This window comes from Caretta caretta, chromosome 15 (genome assembly GCF_965140235.1).
Source record: "Caretta caretta isolate rCarCar2 chromosome 15, rCarCar1.hap1, whole genome shotgun sequence".
Taxonomy (NCBI): Eukaryota; Metazoa; Chordata; order Testudines; family Cheloniidae; genus Caretta; species Caretta caretta.
In genome coordinates, this window is record NC_134220.1 from 31439706 (window position 1) to 31458483 (window position 18778).

At 54.4% G+C, this 18778-nt stretch overlaps 1 protein-coding gene across 1 annotated transcript; it reads left to right on the forward strand.

Annotated features, from left to right (window-relative positions):
- Positions 1–2917: 2917 nt before the first annotated feature.
- ASPHD2 (aspartate beta-hydroxylase domain containing 2) lies at positions 2918–17530 on the forward strand. Its single transcript, XM_075120126.1, has 5 exons — positions 2918–3012; positions 4374–4499; positions 8283–9422; positions 13492–13605; positions 15700–17530. The coding sequence occupies exons 3-5, from the start codon at positions 8537–8539 to the stop codon at positions 15807–15809; spliced, it is 1110 nt and encodes a 369-aa protein (XP_074976227.1). The 5' UTR covers positions 2918–3012; positions 4374–4499; positions 8283–8536; the 3' UTR covers positions 15810–17530.
- The last annotated feature ends 1248 nt before the right edge of the window (positions 17531–18778 follow it).

The window sequence follows — 18778 nt, forward strand, 5'->3', positions numbered from 1 at the left end:
GCACAGCCACCCAGATCCGCAGGTGCCAGAACTCCGAGGGAGGGCTGGGTAAGCATGCTGGATCTACAGGGTGCTGACCCCGGGCCTGGTCTAAGGGTGGGAGAATTCCAAAATTCCAGCCCAGGAGAGGTGAAGGCACCAGGCCCGACACCTGAGGGGTGCACTCAGAGACCAGAGAGGGGCAGAGGGGCAGCTAGCTCCATAACTGGGACAGGTGGGGATTGGCATGTCTGGGGAAAGCTCAACTAGAAAAGTACCAGGATTGTCCATTCATGCTTCAGGCAACACCCTGTCCTTCACCTTTTTCCTACCCCGTGTTCCCCAATTGTCAGAGCAGGGTCAGCTCCTGTATGGACTGGCTTGGCTGGTCCCATGCTGAAGCACTAGATTCTGACAGGTACTTGGGTTTGGAATCGTACCCTTAGGAGTCTATTCAGAGCAAGAATTTCCCATAAGTGAAGGACTCAAAAGTTAGAATATTGCTAGATTGTCAGTGAATGCATGACATCCCCCACCCACCAGGCATCATCCACTGGGTTTGAACTCAGGCCTTTCAGCACAGACCTCTGTCACCTGAGAATTGAGATAAAGGAGGAAGCACATTAGCTAGCAGGAACATAAAAATTGCCAGAATGGATCAGACCTATCATCCATATACTCTTGTATCTTGTCTCCAACAGTGACTGGCATGAAGTGCTTTCTAGGAAGGAGAAAGGAACCCTGCAGTAGATACATGTGGGATTATTTACTCACTAGGGAAGTCTCCTTCTAGCCCCTAAGAATTAGAAATAGGCTTACACCCTAAAGCAGGATTTATATCCCTTCTAAAACTCTGTTGTTAGAATTAACTGTTACAATGCTGAATATTCTTGATAGCCTTCAGTCCCTCTTTGAATCTAGCAAAGTTCTTGACCTTGACTATGTCCTGTGGCAGTGAGTTCCACAGTGGAATCACACACACAGTGAAAGTATTTCCTTTCATCAGTTTTGAATTTGCTGCCTTTTAGTTCAACTGAACATCCCCTGCCAGCTCTTACATGCTACATGGGGCAGGCACTAGAAAGACCTCTCCAGTGCATTACATGTGCAGGGCAAGTGTAGTCCCAGGCTAGGCCCTACAGACTCTCAGGAATATCAAATGCTGCCCATGATGTGGTGAGACCAAGGGCCTAGTAACCGCTCTGGTCATCTGGCTCCCAGTGCCCATCGCTCAGGTCCCCTTGTGCGGGACCCTGTTCCTGTCCATTTACAGCCTGGGGCTCAGGCCATGGTTGATACAGGACATGGCTGCTGTGCACTGTTCTGCCCAGACCGGCCAAGCCACATTCCCAGGCCCTGCTGGAGCTTCATTCCTAGCATAGGTATGAGTTGGGGATTCCTACAGCGACTCTTCCCTGGATGCTGTGGTGCTCCCACCCCATGGCTCCCTGCAGCCCCAGAGGGGACAGCGCCTTGCAGCCAGGGGATGGGCTGGGAGCCAGGAGGCTGGGGTTGTCTCCCTGAGGGAAGGGGGCCCACTCAGTGGAAAAGCCATTGTGGGGGCCCCCCTACACGGGGCTGGGCTCCTGCTCCTCTGGGGGACTCGCTATCATGGGCAAGGAGCGTCACAGGGGGAGCCCAGCAGCTTGGGAGGGTAGGAGAATAGGGAAACGTGGCTGATCTCTACCCCGAAGGTGACTGGGTGGATGCGAACCCAGCTCTGCCCACGGGGAGGGGATGGGGGGGCGAGCTCTGCCCCCAGAGGGTGGGATGAAGGGAATGGGGGGGGGGCGAGCTCTGCTGGGGGGGAACAGGGGCAAAGGGGTGGCCGAGCTCTGTCCCTGGGGGAGCTGGGGGCAATGGGGAGGCCTGGGGGCAATAGGGGCCGAGCTCTGCCCTGGAGGGAGGGAATAGGGGCAATGCGGGGGCCGAGCTCTGTCCTGGGGGGGAATAGCGACAATGGGAGGGGCCGAGCTCTGTCCCGGGGGGGGGAATAGGGGCAATGGGGGGGCCGAGCTCTGTCCCTGGGGGGAGATAAGGGGCAACGGGGGGGCGGGCTTTGTCCTTGGGGGGAAATAAGGGGCAACGGGGGGGGCCGAGCTCTGTCCCGAGGGGGGAATAGGGGCAACGGGGGGGCCGAGGGGCTCTGCACCGGGGGGGGAATAGGGGCAACGGGGGGGCCGAGGGGCTCTGTCCCGGGGGGGGATAGGGGCAATGGGGGGGCCGAGCTCTGTCCCTGGGGGGAGATAAGGGGCAACGGGGGGGCGGGCTTTGTCCTTGGGGGGAAATAAGGGGCAATGGGGGGGGCCGAGCTCTGTCCCGAGGGGGGAATAGGGGCAACGGGGGGGCCGAGGGGCTCTGCCCCGGGCGGGCAATAGGGGCAATGGGGGGACCGAGGGGCTCTGCCCTGGGGGGGGAATAGGAGCATCGGGGGGGCCGAGGGGCTCTGCACCGGGGGGGGCAATAGGGGCAACGGGGGGCCAGGGGGCTCTTCCCTGGCGGGGGGGGGGCAATAGGGGCAACGGGGGGGCCGAGGGGCTCTGCACCGGGGGGGGGCAATAGGGGCAACGGGGGGGCCGAGGGGCTCTGTCCCAGGGGGGGAATAGGAGCAACGGGGGGGCCGAGGGGCTCTGCACCGGGGGGGGGCAATAGGGGCAACGGGGGGCCAAGGGGCTCTTCCCTGGCGGGGGGGGGCAATAGGGGCAACGGGGGGGGGCCGAGGGGCTCTGTCCCGGGGGGGGCAATAGGGGCAACGGGGGGGGGCCGAGGGGCTCTGCCCCGGCGGGGGGGGGATTAGGGGCAACGGGGGGGGGGCCGAGGGGCTCTGCCCCGGCGGGGGGGGGATTAGGGGCAACGGGGGACCGAGGGGCTCGGCCCCGGGGAGAGGCGGGGCCGGGCCGGGGCCGAGGCGGGGCGGTGGCGGCGGCGGGGCCCCGCCCGCTCGGGCTGCCGGGAGTTGTGGTCCGCGCTGGCGGCGGAGCGGGCTGGGGCCGGGGCCGGGGCCGGGGCGAGCCGAGCGGCCGCAGGCGGCAGGTTGGTAGCGGCCCCGGGGCGCGGGGAGCCCGGGGGGTGGCGGGGAGCCGGGCCCGGCCCCGCGGCTGTGGGGCTCGGGGCAGCGTCCCCCGTCACCCCGGCCCGCGGCCTGGCCGGCCTGGGGCGCTGGCGGGAGGGGGGGGCCTGCCCCCCAACACAGGGCCTAGGGCCGGGGGCGCTGGCGGGAGGGGGGGGCCTGCCCCCCAACACAGGGCCTAGGGCCGGGGGCGCTGGCGGGAGGGGGGGGCCTGCCCCCCAACACAGGGCCTAGGGCCGGGGGCGCTGGCGGGAGGGGGGGGGCCTGCCCCCCAACACAGGGCCTAGGGCCGGGGGTGCTGGCGGGAGGGGGGGGCCCTGCCCCCCAACACAGGGCCTAGGATAGGGGGCGCTGGCAGGAGGGGGGGGCCCATGCCTGCCAGGACCCCCCAACACAATGTCTAGGACAGGGGGCACTGGCTGGAGGAAGGTGTCCATGCCCCCCAGGGTCCCTGGCCTAGGGCAGGGACCCTGGCTGGAGGGGGTGCTTGTGCCCCCAGGGTCTCTGGCATGGTGCCTAGGGCAGGGAGTCCTGCCAGTCAGGGCTGCCGAGGGATACCCGGCAGCGCCAAGGGGTGGCTTGCCCTGTTCGGGTGTTAACCTGGGGGGTCCAGTGCTCTGCCCGAGGCAGGGGGAGAAGCGGGGAGCTGGGGCTGCTGGTTGTTTGCCTACTTAGCCCTGTGCCTCCAGCGAGAGATGCAGGCAAGTGGGGCAGCAGGTTGGCCGACAAATGCTAGGGAGCAAAGGAGGAGGCTGACGCTCACACCCAGGCTGTGAGTTCAGATTCCCACGGTGAGGAAGGCTGCAATGTCTGCTAACAGGGCACCCGGGCAGGGTCGTGACCCGCCTCATGGCACGCAGCCCCACGAATGCAGGTGGCTGCTGTAACCCTGCATTGTACCAGAGCAGTTTCATGCCTGGGACTGGGCGTGATGCTCGTGAATCCGTGTCATGCATTCCTCCCTCAGAGCTGTGGGTGCCTGAGACTGGCAGCTCACAAGACAGGTGTCAGTCTGCTTCTCTGCAGTAGATGCAGGATGCTAATGGGGCCTTAATACAGGCCCTGCGGGTGTAAATCAGAGGAAAGCCCAGAAGAGAGTTCCTTTGAGCTGTTGTTCTTGAGACTGGAGAGTTGTGAATGTGTCTGCCATCCGCATATGTCTTGTTGAGGCCCATCATCCCATGCTTGGCTGGGCACTTCATGACACCAGCACAATAGAGACGTTTTGAAAAACAACCCTGGTGTTTCCAACATTGTGGTAACAGACAGCCTTCCCTGCCTCTCCCCAACACTTGTTTATGGTGAGGAGCTTCCCTCCCTGCAGTGAGAACAGAAGATTCCTCAAATGCGGGGCCTGCGACCGTACAGCAAATGACAACAAAACGCTCTCTTTGCTCCGTGGCGATCAGATCCAGAACCCAACAAGGTTGGGACCATGCGTGGTGCAAAGGTCAGTCTGTTGTTTAAAAACTGCCCAGTGCTCAAGTAAGAATCCTTTAGTTTAACTTTCTGCAGCCTCTAATCCTGCCTTGATTCGTTATGTAACATCTTTGCTGCGCATCATCTACGACAGCAAAGCTACATTTTACAACGTGTGCAGCTTCTATGTAATTTTAAATTGATTGTCTCTATTTTGAACTGATTCTGCAGTTTATTAGTAACTGATGCTGAAGCTGCTGGATTCCAGGCCACCAGATGCCTTTAATTAATAGACTGAGACTCAGTATTAAGGTAAAGAGTTTCAGTTTCATTGAATGCATCCAGCCAAACTGGCTAAACCGTTGCAAACAGACCTGCCCCTTAAGCAATAGTTCCTGTGTGGTCACTCTGCTTCAGTGGTCCCAAGCCCTGGTCTGAAGTGGAAAGGGGTTTCTCCTGGCCTGCCAGTGGCACACACGCTTCTGGGAAATGGTTCTGAAGGCATTTCCTGCTAGCCGGATGCTTGTTGGGGTGTGGCTGAAGAGTTATCCTTGAGGGGCAGGGCTACGGATGACTTTTCTCTGTGGTCAGAGTGATGCCCGTGGGTTCCGGTTTGGGTGATGTCCGCACTGGGGTAGTGCTCTCTGATGGATGGAGCAGGCATTTGTACCAGTCCAGGTAGAGGCGTGTTTTTAACTCTGTTGACCTTCCCCATTTGATCAGACTGTGACATTAGCTGGTGTGGGTGGGGTATGCTGCCAGGGGCCATTGGCATGAGTATGCCAGGTGATCACCCTGTAGCAGTCAGATGGACACCTCCTCCCTTTGCCTCCTTTGGGATATTAACTTTATCAATCCATGTATTAAAGAAAAGCTTTGCAGTCACCTTGAACCAGCAACTTCTGCAGAAGTCGCCTTGAAACATAAAAATACTTTCAGTACAAATCCCTCCTTTGCCAAGTGCACCGGCTCACCACACACCCCAGGGAGCCCCATAACACAATTACTGATTTAAAGCCAAGACCTGTGTTCAAGGAGTCAGTATTTCAAAGGGATACAACAAGTGCCTCTCCAGCCCATCACAATTCACTGTTCCTTTGCAGACACTACAGAGCTGCCATATGCACTTTGAGGAATTCCCATTAAAGCCCCATGGCTGCACACAGCAGTGTGAAAACTGGGGAACAGAATGGGAGGAAAAGTTAGTTTTGCAAATGTACTTGTTCTAAAAGTGCCCTTTTCTAGTTTGGTAGAGAGCTGCCTCCGCCTTATGCCCCGACCTGCCAGGACCACAGCAACGGCATCACTGCGCAGCCAAAGCACTTAGCCTGCTAGGCCATTTCACCAAGGACTAAGCAGTTTGTGCTTTACATAGAACTTGCTCTGCACATAACAGTACAGAGGACCAGGAGGGTGTTTGTGCTGTCTCACCACTGCTGTGCAAGAACCTTCTCCCCTGCAGCTTTTGCCAGACTCTCTCTCCATCTACTTTAAAATATTTTCAGACAGCCCATCTCTCTCTCTTTCTCATTCTGTACCTCTACTGGTAGCTATTACATTTGAAGCTTTTGGGGGACATAGTTTGTACAGAAAATACTATTACAAGATAAATCATCTCTGTATAGTTGAGTAAAGTTATCAGCCACTTTATCCTCCAACTGCTTTATGGCATCTAAATGGCTAACTGCAGTGGATACACATGTCCATTCTCTGCTAGCGCACTTCCTTTCCACTAATAGGAGTTACATTTTTGAAAACGTCCACATATTTAAAAACCCCAGCTGTGCTTTTGCCTTCATTCCCCCCTCCCCTTCCTGCTCCAAGATTCCCAGGGAGAGAATTCAGAGCAAACCAATGCGATAGTCAGAGAAGCTCTCTCCTGTTAAAGGAACACTTACACTCAAATCCACTTTGTAAATTCTCCATTCCATTTTCCTGTCAGGTGCTTTCAAAAGATCCTTGACAAAAGTGCAGGAACAGAGCAGCCATCTGGACTGGAACTTTGTAGGTATTGACCTTTAAAAACATTGGTTCTTTGTTGGTTTGCCAAAATAATTCTCAGCTGCCCCTCTACCTTGGTCTAATAGTATGAAGGGGCATGGCCTTCCATGAATGCACCTCGGCACCTTTTCAGCTTCCATTTACTGAACAGGGGCTGCTGTTGAAAGGGCAGGGAACTGTGATTTGCTTTATCGGTGATCGGCCTGCCTAAGCCAGTAACTGTGTGTTATGGTGGAGAGAGTTACAGAGTGGAATAGTACCTTCTGCTTGGCGGAATGGTTGGACTTTGGGGGGAGTCTGGCACAGTGGGCCCTGGATTTGCTCTAACCCTGAAGTGGAGAGAACCCCAGTCCAGGATTATGTATATTGTGGCAACTCCCAGAGGCTCCAGTAAAGATCACCACCTCACAGTGTGGGGTGCTATATAAAATATTGTGTATAATAAGATAGTTCCTGCCACAAAGAGCCTACAGTCTAATTAAAGACAATGCAACAAGTGAATAACAGAGAAAATGGGGAAGGAAGAATGGGGGTAAGAATAGATGGCTGCACAGACTTGCTATGGGCACACACACAGGATGGCTTCAGAGAAATTGAATGAAATTGAGATTTTTCAAATAAGATATAAACAAAATAGGTCTCAAGTCTGATTACCACGCAGGTGGGAATGAGGTTCCTATGACCCAGTTCTGGTAGAACAAGAGCTGGTGTGAACCCTTGCCCAGAGTGCACAGCGAACCCCATACCTTGTTGGGACTTAGATAAATTTGGTTAATTAGATGGGGAAAAAAAAAACCCTCCACCCCTCACACCCATCCACACTCACCAATTTATGCGTCTGCCCTTTCTGGTGTCTGCTAGTCACGGCAGTGTCCAGCTGTCAGAGAGGAACTGTTCCCGTGGCATTTCTGAGCCTGCCCAAAGCAGGCAGTATTGGGATCCTGTGAAAGACCCTCAGGACTTCTGCAGATTACAGCTTTGGATACTTCCTCAAGAGCACAGATGTCCGGGGCCTTGTCTGAACAGACCCTCTGGTCCTGGAGGAGCTCCCCTCTCTAGTAACTTCAATCCACTGCTTTGCTATACAGAGCCAAGGAGCGCTGTATGCTCCAGGGCGTCCCTCTCCCTGCTGCCCTGCAGGGGGCACTCATTTCCACTGTGTGTGTCTAAAATGAGAAAAGCTGGCCTTCCACCAAGATGGATTCTGTTGTTAGTAACAACCCGAGTGGTGGTATCTGTTCTCAGTGGAAAGCACTCTATTCCCTGGAAGGAGAGTCATTTCAGAGCCTTTTGATTGAAGTGTAATCTGTGATGTGGTATGAGATACATCTGTTAAAAGAACATTCCCAGCTTCTCCCCTGGCTATGAATGGACCAGATTTTAGAAGTGATGCTGTAGCAGGCAGGAGGCAAGGATCAGGGGGAGCAGCACTGGCTAGTGCACAGGGCTCTAGGAGAGAATGGAAGAATGTGCACGAGTAGCAAGGAGAGAAGGGACAGAGGCTTGGCTGGGTAATCACTTGATGCTCCCCCAACCGGGTGCACATTCTGTTTGAGATTCATGGAATAAAATGGGGGTGGGAGGGATGGAGGAAACACAGCATAAGACAGTGTCCATCTTCTGATTAAGATACTCGGCAGGGTTGGGGAAGGGCCTCGTTTCCTGTTCAATCTTTATTGGTCCAAATACTTTCACTTAAATGACTCCCCTTTGCTGAGTTCCTACAGCTTTTGGAATGGGATGCGGATCTCCTCCAGTGAGTAATTCCAGACTGAAAAAGCCCTAATGCCCATCTGGGTTCTTGTTTTTTCAGACCCTGCCTGTCTGCGCTGCGTTTGAGAATGAATAACCTCAGAACCTTGGCAGGGATGCCACAGCTGATGCATCACTAACGATAGCAGCACTGTAGGGCTTCCTGATACTCTGAGGCACAGGCCTTGTCAAACATGTAGATGTGAACACTAACAACCTGCCACTCACTAATGCAGTGCTTACAAGCGTCCAGGGAACAGGTACAACTATGCTTCCCCATGGCAAGCCCTTCCCTCCGTGCCCCTACTAACCTGCATGGTGTGGGTGCCTTTAAGAACCGCGAGGACGGATCACCTGGCCCTTTTATACACCTCTAAGAACAGCTTCACAAAAATGTCTTTGGAGTGGCTGATGGACTGGAGCTGGTCACTGGATGGACTCCGGGAGTTCATAGCTACAGGGATCCAGTCCTTCCGGGACTGTGACACCAGTGCACTCACTGCTGTTGCTTGCCTCTTGGTCCTGTTTGTTTGGTACTGTTACCACGTTGGCAGGGAGCAGCCCCGCACATACGTCACTGTGAATTCCCTCATGCAGAGCTCCGATGCCAATAGCTTACAGAACGGGTACGCTTACTGCCACTCCCCCGAGTGCGTGCGCTGCACACGTAACGACGGGCTTAACCAGAAACTCTATCACAATCTGCAGGAATATGCCAAGCGCTACTCCTGGTCTGGCATGGGCAGGATCCACAAGGGCATCCGAGAGCAAGGGCGCTACCTAAACAGCCGACCATCCATCCAGAAGCCAGAAGTCTTCTTCTTACCAGACTTACCGACAATGCCCTACTTCTCACGGGATGCTCAAAAACACGACGTGGAGTTACTGGAACGCAACTTCCAGACCATCCTGTGTGAATTTGAGACCCTCTACAAAGCTTTCTCAAACTGCAGCCTCCCGCAAGGATGGAAGATGAACAGCACGCCCAGCGGGGAGTGGTTCACCTTTTACCTGGTGAACCAGGGCACGTGCGTTCCCAAGAACTGCAGGAAATGCCCACGGACGTATCGCTTACTTGGGAGCCTCCGCACCTGCATTGGCAACAATGTCTTTGGGAACGCGTGCATCTCTGTGCTGACCCCTGGCACGGTCATTGGGGAGCACTATGGACCAACCAACATCCGCATACGATGCCATTTAGGTATGTATCCAGCAGAAGCAGAGAAGAGTTACAGGTATTTTTCTTCCTCCTTTGTTGCTAAAACTGATGTTAGTTCTCCCAAGGCTGTGGAATTTAGTGAAGAGTCTGCTGTATTTTCAAGGTACTGAGTTCAAATCCTGACAGGTTTAGTCTGTTCTCATCAAAGTTTAAGGAGGATTTAGAGACCATCCTATGAAGGGTAAAAAAATTATATAAGGATTATCCTAAGCTAGGATAGTCAGAGGGGTCATGATCGCAGTCGAAAGGGAAAGGAGGGAATCATTCAGTCTCGGAAGATGCAGCTCAGGGCACAGTGGCCTTGAGCTAAGGAAGGAAACGTACGCTCAGATTTTAGGAAACTGGAGTCAGAGAACCTGGGCAATAAAGAAGCAACTCTGGGTGAGGAGTGTCCCTGCAAACACTCCTGAACCAGTGAGAGCAACTGTAAGGATGGATGGAAGGTCCTGCACGAGGCACGGCTTCTCTCTGTCTGCTAGCTCTGAGCCTGGTCTCAGATTGCACACGACACCCAGAGCCACCGAGGAGCCAGACATTGGTATTTGTCTCTCCAGGAGCTGATCCTGGTGTTTTGCTGGGGGTTGTTTTTTTTTTTTTTTTTAAGCACAATAGGAACATTACGCCAGAGCTCCCACTGGGTGCTGCACCTTCCCTGCAAAATGCAGGAAGGGCTCCAGCCACCCCACTCTGCTGGGAGCTCTCCATGACCTCTAGCTCAGCAGCCAAGGGGATTTCTCCTCCTCTCCCCATACCACATTTTTTCCCAGACCTTTTAAAATGGCATGGGCAGACAACACTTAGCTTGATTGCAAGCTGGGCGGGCGGGACGCGCTCACTGCCTGGGACGCTCTGAAGTGACGGGGCCTTTCTGGGCTGCCCCAGACACTGCAGCTGCTTCCACCTGAACCATGAGGGGACTCTGAACTGGCATGGAAACCGGCGAAGCATTGCTTTAGATACCATCCCTCCTGAGCCAGGAGAACAGAATCTTAGTCGCTTTGGAGTCTGTGCCCCTCCTCCTGCAGCTCTATCATCTGGAGGCGGGCTGCTGTCAGTGACTCAGGTTTTGCTGCTGTGAGATGACTGTCATGCAGAAGGGTCTGCCTCCAAGCAGCAGCCTCAGGAGGGGCAGCTCTAACTGAAGCTGCAGGAGCCTGTTTTTGTGCACATCAGCCATCCCTTTGAAAAGCAAGGGGAGGAGAGGCCCAGACACCATTTGGCCTCTGCAGATTGGTCTCCAAGCAGAGCCCAGTACCTACAGCTCAAGGAGCTGAAAGCCTGGATTCCTGTCAGTTCTTGGGAGCCCTCTAGCCCTTGGGAGAGCCTGGCTGGGAAAGTGTCCCTGCTGCGCATAGCCAGGATTCTGGAACATAGAAAACAATAATGTTTGTGGTGGGGGAAGAATCTGCTTGTGGCACCCTACACGACTGGCCAGCCACCTCCGCCAGGCACACACTCGCTGGCACTTGCTTGTTGTTTTTAAGCTAGAGGCAAGCTTTGAAGCAGCTCTCTAGCCCCAGAGCTTCACCAGGTCAGCTAGAGCCATGCTCCCCTTCCCCCTGGCTAGCCGTGGAGCTGGCTGAGTCTGGCCTGGGGAGGAGGAACAAGCAGAGCTTTCCATCAATGTCCCCATCTCCTCTCCTTTGGACAGGCCTGGCCGAGGCACCTAGGAGCGGGACAGAAGAAGCAATGCACCTATTCGACACCACCCGCCAAGGCTCCCACCTGCTCAGCCTTGCTGGCTGTTTATCCCCTCCCATAAAGTCAGAGCAGCAGCGTCCTAGGTGGAGTCACAGCGAGGGGCCTGGCTACTGCCAATACAGAACCTTCCTTTGTCAGGCCTTGCTCGTGGACTCCATGCCTCATTGCGCCCCCAGGGCGGGAGCCACATGCCCAGCATTGCCTTGGGCTGGCCTCCAGGCTTCTCAACTTTAGCTCATCTGACTTGTGCACAAGTCCAGGGCCATTTGCAGTGTAAGCTGGTCTGCCCAGAGCCTCTCAGGGAAGGGGGGTAGCCCGGCAGGGCACCCCAGAGTGCTCTTTCCCTGCCTTAGTGCTAAGGTCCCAGCTCCCCCAGTGGAGAGCAGAGACTTTGGTGTATTGAAAGCCCTCTGAGACCCTACCTTGCTCTTGTTCATTGGTCAGCTTGCTGCAGCACCCCGGTGTGCCCTGCCTCAAGGAGCCTGCCATTGGAGTAGCTAAACCTCTGTTTACTGTGAGCTTGTTGCTGAACTGCCTTATTGCACCATCTCTAGGCACAGGTTCCCTGGCTCTCGTCCCTGGACGCCCAAGTCCAGGAGCGGGGCTTTCTTCAGGCTTCAAGCACTGCTTCAGCCTGTCCCCTCCAGCCCCGAGGGTGTCAGCTAGACATTGCTAACCCAGTGCGCACGCAATGATCGACTCTCCTCCTCGCCCATCTTCTAGGATGGAGCTTCTGCTGCAGAGAGGATTTGGATGGAGCTTCTGCAGCTCAGGACAGTATGTGTGGAGGGAGCCAGGGTTTGTTTTGCAGTCTCTGAAACATACATCAAAGAAACATAAACATGCTCCTGGGCGGCTGGGAGCCCCTGCTGTACCCACATGTTTTTGGCACCAAAGTCAGTCTCCTGCTGTGGGTGTGCGGGATGCCTGGGGCTCCGAGCAGCAGCGGACACATGCCATATGTTCCCATTTGAGAATCGTGAGTGTCCTGAACTCTCTGTCTCCCCCCAGTTATACACAGTCTATTGGCCCCCTTGTAGCAGCTTGATCCCCAGTCTGGAATGAGGAACGTTCCCTTCACAAATCACAAGGAGTCAGCTGCTTGCTGGGCGTCCTTGGTGTATTAATGTCTCCATAAAAGTACAGTTTTCTCAGTGTCATTGGTCAGTCCATAACATCCAGTGTAGCTGGGGCGGCCTGTATTTCTACCATCTAGGTATATGTAAGGCCACTGTCCCCATAGTATCTGAGCACCTGGCAAGCATTGCTGGATGTTGTCCTCACGGCACCCCGGGAGGTGAGGCACTGCTAGCCGCATGGTACAGAGGGGATCCGAGCCACCAGGCAGATTAAATGACTTGGCCAAAGGCACACAGGGAATCTGTGGTTGAGCCAGAAATTGAAACCAGGTCTCTCGAGAGTCCCAGTCCAGTGCAGAACATCTCTGCTTCCCTCAGACTTCAGATCCAAAGCCAGAGAAATGCACCAGGATTCCTGTGCCTTTGGGCACCGTGCAGCCTCAAGGATCCCCCCAGGTCCCCCCAAAGAAATGAGTCTGTGGTATCAAGCTAATTCATGGCAGGCACTGAATATACAACGAGCCTGCAGTTACCACACAGGGTTGTATGGCTGTCAGGCCCTGGATTGAGGGGTGCCCTTGCGGAGCTGGGTGTGGGTGCAGGCCAGGACTGAAGTGCATTGGCTGAGCTGGGTGGGGAGCCAGACCTGGAATATGATGTGGAAGCCCCGTGTGTCCTGAGCACCTGCCCGAGTTCCAAGCACTGCAGATCGAGTGCAGCATTTCTGTCAACATTTACTGCTGTCAGAATTCTGGCTCAGCACCAGCCCTGCTAAGAGCCATACACATTTGGGACACAGAAGGAAGCGGCTCCTTACTCTCCAGCCCTTCCTGCAGTACAAGCCACATCACCATTCACCACCCACATGCAGCTTGCTGCTCGGATTTCATCCCTGGGAGTCAGTTCCCTCCTTAAGAACATCACAAGCTCTCCTGAAACGTGGTTTGCTAACATGGCCATTAAACGCCAGGGGCAGGCTGCACTGGGCAGCTGCTTGTGGCAATGTACTGCACCTTGCAGCTCTGGCTTCAGGCTGGTGAAGCTCAGCATGATGGGAGAGTGATGCAATAGGGGGGTTGGAGATGCAAACCACAGCTGCCTGGTAGCAGGGTTACAATGGGGCTGGGAGAAAGCTGTACTCCAGGGCTTGGCCCACAGCTCAGACAAAGGGTTCACCTGGTCCCTAAAGAAAAGGGATGGTTTAACCACCTAGACACAGCTCCCCTGACCCACAGGTGTCCTCTTTTCTCGCCCGTGTTTTGTACCTGAAGGTCTGAAGACTCCCGGCAACTGCGAGCTGGTGGTGGGCGGCGAGCCCCAGTGCTGGGCTGAAGGCCGATGCCTCCTGTTTGACGATTCCTTTCTGCACACTGCATTTCACGAAGGCAAGTACAGCATGCCCAGCTCCTGCCAGGCTCACTGCTTCTAGACACGCCCCTGCCACCTCACCTCACTCGGCTATCCGCAGCCTTTACATTCAGACTCCTCCAACCCCAGTAAGGGAGGGATAAGCTGGGGTAGGTACAGCAGAACCTCCTCCAAGGCTTGGAAAGGGTTGGGTCAATGGTTTGGCTTTCCCTTTGTTTCCCTGCACTCCTAGCACTCAAAACACTGAAAAAGGCAGGAGGTCGGTCCCAGCCAATAACCAGAAGGGGCTAGGAATCTCAATGAGGCCTCTTCCTTCCAGATTCTGCACCCAGCCCCCTCCCTCAGAGAGGCGTTAGGTACTTATCCAACCCAAGCCTTTTGTGGCTTACACATCACTAACCCCCAGCTGCTCCTGGAGAGACAGCACACACAGCTTCCAAAGAGCCCTTGGCCCACTCCACCTCGGCAGTCAGCTGCTTGGCCTGACTTGTGTTTGCTTCGATTTTGTGGCGTTTGTGACTTTATTTCAACCTTGCAGAATTGTCACAAGCATTTGCTAGCCCAAGCCTGAGGCCTCCTTCTCTGCCTTTCCCATGGTGATGGGGAGCATGAAAACCAGCATGTTGCTCCGCAGGTGGGCAGACATTTTGCAAAGCTGCAACAATATAAATGCAAAGGGCAACTGTCTCCTGATTCCCCACTTCCCCAGAGCAAGGTTCCTTGCCTGGGAGCCACCCAGTGCCACACAAGCCAGTTTTATGGCAACTAACAGTAACAGACAGCATCACCGACAAGTTAGGCTGTGACAAATGCTGGGAAGTGTTTGATATGCTTTGTGCCAGGTAGTCTCTTTGCCTCAATACAGGGAGGGAAGCTCAGACTCTATCTGCTACCTCCCACCCAGCCTCAGTGAACGCTCTGCCCCAACCAGTTACCCAGATCTTCTGCCATTTCCCAAGTACTCACGCTTGGTAGCAGGAAGCAGAGTTTCCTTGTGGGTTGGGTCTGGTCTGGTCTGACTCCTGCTTCTGGCACAGGTGTTCCTGCTGAATCCATCTCCTCCTCGGGTCAGATGCCCTCTGACTCCTCCCCTCTGACTTTGGGCTGGTGCAGCAGGAAATACGGCTGGGTCTGCTGCTGTAACTGTCTTCCCCTTGCTCGGGCCTGGTTCATGCTCATGCTGCTCACAGCCCCAGGGGAAGGGATAGGAGCCCTGTACCTGTTTTATGTCCCTTTCCCTTCACTTGGGTAGAGCTGCTTCTCATTACTGGTTCACTTAGGGGAGCTCTGCTCAATTAACATGTATGAGTGGTTGATGGCATAGGAACAGCTGCCATGCTGTTTTACACAGGGAGTACTTTGGGGAAAGTGGGTGCTTCTCCCCATATAAACTCTTCTGCAGCTACGGGAAAATGCTGAACCACTCCACCACCTGGGGCGGGAGCGGGGGCACTGTGCTGCGGGCAGGGCTCTGTTTCAGATGAGAGCCTGGCCAACTGTCAGTAAATAACTCCTGTCCCTGTGGGTTGGACACAGTGGGGCCCAGTGCTAGAAGCCTCCATGGAATAGACACCCCCCTCTCCCCAGCGTTCTGGCCACAGTCTAGAGGGGGTCATTACATGCTGCCTCATTCATGCCTTATGTAGTTCCATGGACAGGTAGAGTTTCACGTCCTGTTCCCAATGGTTCTGTGGCACCGTTGGACATTGTACAAGTGGCTGACGTACCTACCCCTGCGGAGTGGAGGAGGGGGGGCGTTGTACAACCATCAGCCTGAAGCTCTGGGGCTCCGTCTGGCTGAAAGACCCTCTCAAAGGTCTGGGGTGGCGGGCAGGGCTAGGGGCCCTGTGGTACAGACTTGTGGGGCAGGGGCAGAGCCCTCCTTGTTGCACTGTGAATGCCACTGCAGTACTTCCCAGGCGGGCTCCAGGCTCGTTTCTGTCCCAGGGCAGGGCAGCGTGCTGACAGCCTTAGTCAGAAGAGCAGAGCCCCGCTGCCTGCCAGGTCGCTGTTCTGAGCACATGAGAAGGGAGATGTGTGCATGGGGGTTCCTGAAGCCAGCACAGGGACCCTGCTCGTGCCTCATGGCTGGGCTCTTGTGTTCTGTGTAGGTTCCCCCGAAGAGGGCCCTCGTGTGATCTTTATGGTGGATTTGTGGCACCCGAACGTTGCAGCTGCCGAGCGCCAAGCCCTTGATTTTATCTTTGCTCCAGGACGATGATTGTGCTTCTTTGCCATAGTGGGTTTGAGGGCAGGTGGCTGGCCTACCGGGCTTTGCCTCATGCAGCCCCGCTGCTGTTCCATCTCCACCCGTGGAAGCCTGCCTCACTGGAAACCTTTCTCATAGCACATACAGTGTTGGGTTTTCCCCTTTCTGGGGTTATTGTAAATGGAAGCTTCCAACTTGCATTAACTTACAGTCTCTTTCTTTCCATCATTGCTTCAGGGATTTCTTTCTGCCATGAGAGTGCATTATTTTCACTCTGTGATATAGATGCGGTGCCACTGTACTATGTGTTATGTTGCTACTGTGTTTGCAGCGTTCAGAATTAGAGTAACAAAATCAAGGGTGTTTGTTTGAATGTAATAATGTAACGTTTCTTGTGGTCACCAAAAAAACAAAAAAGTCAGCTAAGTGCTGTGCTCAGCCTGTCTTTGTCACTGTTTACAGTCACCGTGCGGAAAACTCAGACAGCCAGATGGAAATGGCCGAGGAGCATGGTGGTCTCCCTGCTCCTTTGTGCAGAATAACTGCTCTGGGGCAGAGAGCATTCAGACCCGTTGCAAACCTGAAGCTGAAGAGCATAATGGTGCTTTGCAAACACAAGCTCTGTGCTAGCACATGGCATTGGGGCTGTGGGGCTAGAGGCTTTTAAAAACATTTTCCTTCTGTGCGTGAATAGCACAGCAGGTGGATGCCTAGGGCTGGGATGACAGCTCCAGTGCATTTGAGCAGAAGGTGTCTGTCCCTCAGCCTGCTGCCGCAAGCCCTTGTTTGGTCAGATTGGCTGTGAACACACAAAACAGCATTTCTGGTGCTTTCAGCTGAGCTGTTAGTGACCAAGGGGCTCAGCCCCAGGCAGACGCTGTTAAGGAGAGTTACACAGAAAACCTGAACCTTACGTTTGACCAAAGGTTTTTGTTAATTGGCCTAAACCCCTCATAGAGCTGTTACCTTACACTTTCAGAGCCCTGGGCTGGGATATACACACCAGCTACTGGGGCCTCAGCGGTGGGGGCAAAGGGATGAGTTGTATGAAAGTAGAGAGTAACCGCATGAGTTGCCCAAGCACCCAAGGAAGTTGGTCTGTGTCCGGTTCTCAGTCTTCTCTCTCAGTGCATGGAATGGTAGAGCGTCAAACTGCCCTCTGCAGGTGGTATTTAATAACTTAGTCTAGTTCTAGAGCAGAAGGGAAATAGCCTTCTGCCTACCTGTAAGAGTCGTGTCCACCAGCTAAACTGTGTTTTTCTTGGAGAGTATCTAATTGTCTGTGTGTCTCAGTACAGAGCTAATGTCAGGTGTATAATGTGTAACACAGCATGTCATGTATACAGCCAAATGTACTTACTGTTCTGACTAGAAAGCAAATGTGATAATGGGTAACTGCTGGAGGAGGAAAATGAGTCCATGAGGGTCCCTGGATTACTCACTACTGAATGATGTACAAGGGAAACTGCTGGAGGAGTTCAAATGAGTTTTCTACACAGATTTTTCAGTGATTAAATTGCAAGATAAGGCAGAAGTTTCAAATACATGAAGTATTTTTACACAAATATCTTCTTAAAAGAATACATAACGTGCATGATTTGTACGCACATTGAGTACTTTGTGATAGAATTACAAAGGAAGCAGGCTGACACAGTAACTGTGTTACAGTTTGGTGCCATTTGTACCAGTACATAAGGAAGATTATCAATAAACAGTTGTGGTGAAAAATGGAACAGGCTGTGTGTGTGTGGGTAGGGGATTTCCTCCACTTGCCACTGAGATGGCTGGTTTGCAGTGAAGACCTGGGACTTTGGATCCTTGCTATGTTGCCAGCTTGGGCCTGCTAAGACACCCATTACATGCAGGGCTGGCAGGTGGGAGGTAATGTACTAAGGAGAGCAGCAAGACCAGCTTTGGAGCAGAAGCTCTAGGAGGAAAGACTACAGGGAAGCAGGTGTGGCTAGGACTGAGAAAAGGCCACCATGCAGGGCTAGACCTATACTGAGAGGCTGTAAAGAGGACAGAGAGCAGCTGTCAGGCAGAGGACAGAAGAAACAGACTGGTTTAGTTCAATACCGAACACTGCTAAGAGGAGCATGGGCTGTAAAGCACAGGGCAGGGCCAACACCGCAGCTCCACGGGAGGTGTGCCAGGTGAGAGCAGACACCCTTCAGCATGCTGGTTCTAAGACCAGATGCCAATGATTGGCACAGAACTTTTCAGATTAGCACCAATTGTTTCAGAGAAGTTGGTTTTTGGAAGAGCCAGAAAACCTCCAACTGCCCCACCCCATCAGTGCAGAAGAGAGCTGATATTTGACTGCAACCCTTCCACATGCAGGATGTTGGCAAGGGTAAGAACATGGCCGTAGGGGCAGTCACAAGGGGGGGTTGCTGTTCCTGGCAGGGCCAGCGCAGCTCCCCTCCTCGACATGCTGTGGTGCAAGAACACCACATGCAGCGTCAGATCCCGCTGCCAGCACCCCGCGGCCGTGAAGCCCAGTGCGATGCTAGTTAAGTGCCAGGACAGGCATGCGCGTGAAGCAGGACAGCACCAACGCAGCCTGCCCCTGGAATTCCCTCGGGGGGCTGTGGGAAATGGCAGCAGGGCCCAGGGCAAGAAGCAGATTTATTGCTCTGTAATTCAGTGTATTGCAGTAAATAAATCTTGTTTCACTGCTTCTGCCCCAGCTCATCTGAGCTCATTTGCACCTGGTTATCCTCTGGCAGGACACCCCCCGTGCACCAGCCCAGACACACTCGGAGCGTGTCGCCCTCTGAACTCCTGGAGCTGGGGCTGCCTCAGCCTTCCCCAAACCAGCACTGCGAGCCACAGTGACTCTCAGGAGCAAATGCTGGGAGACCCCAGAATCTTCTGCTGGGGAGCATGTGCTTCCCAAGGGGCAGTGCTGCAGGGAGGCTGCCCTGCTCCCCTCCCTACTACCCCCCACAGCACTTATTCCCCAAATGCAAGCTGTTACC

Coding starts and splice junctions, on each gene's coding strand:
- ASPHD2 (XM_075120126.1), top strand. CDS start 8,537: ATGGTGTGGGTGCCTTTAAGAACCGCGAGGACGGATCACCTGGCCCTT. Junction 9,423..13,491: donor CCGCATACGATGCCATTTAG/GTATGTATCCAG, acceptor TTGTACCTGAAG/GTCTGAAGACTCCCGGCAAC. Junction 13,606..15,699: donor GCACACTGCATTTCACGAAG/GCAAGTACAGCA, acceptor TGTTCTGTGTAG/GTTCCCCCGAAGAGGGCCCT.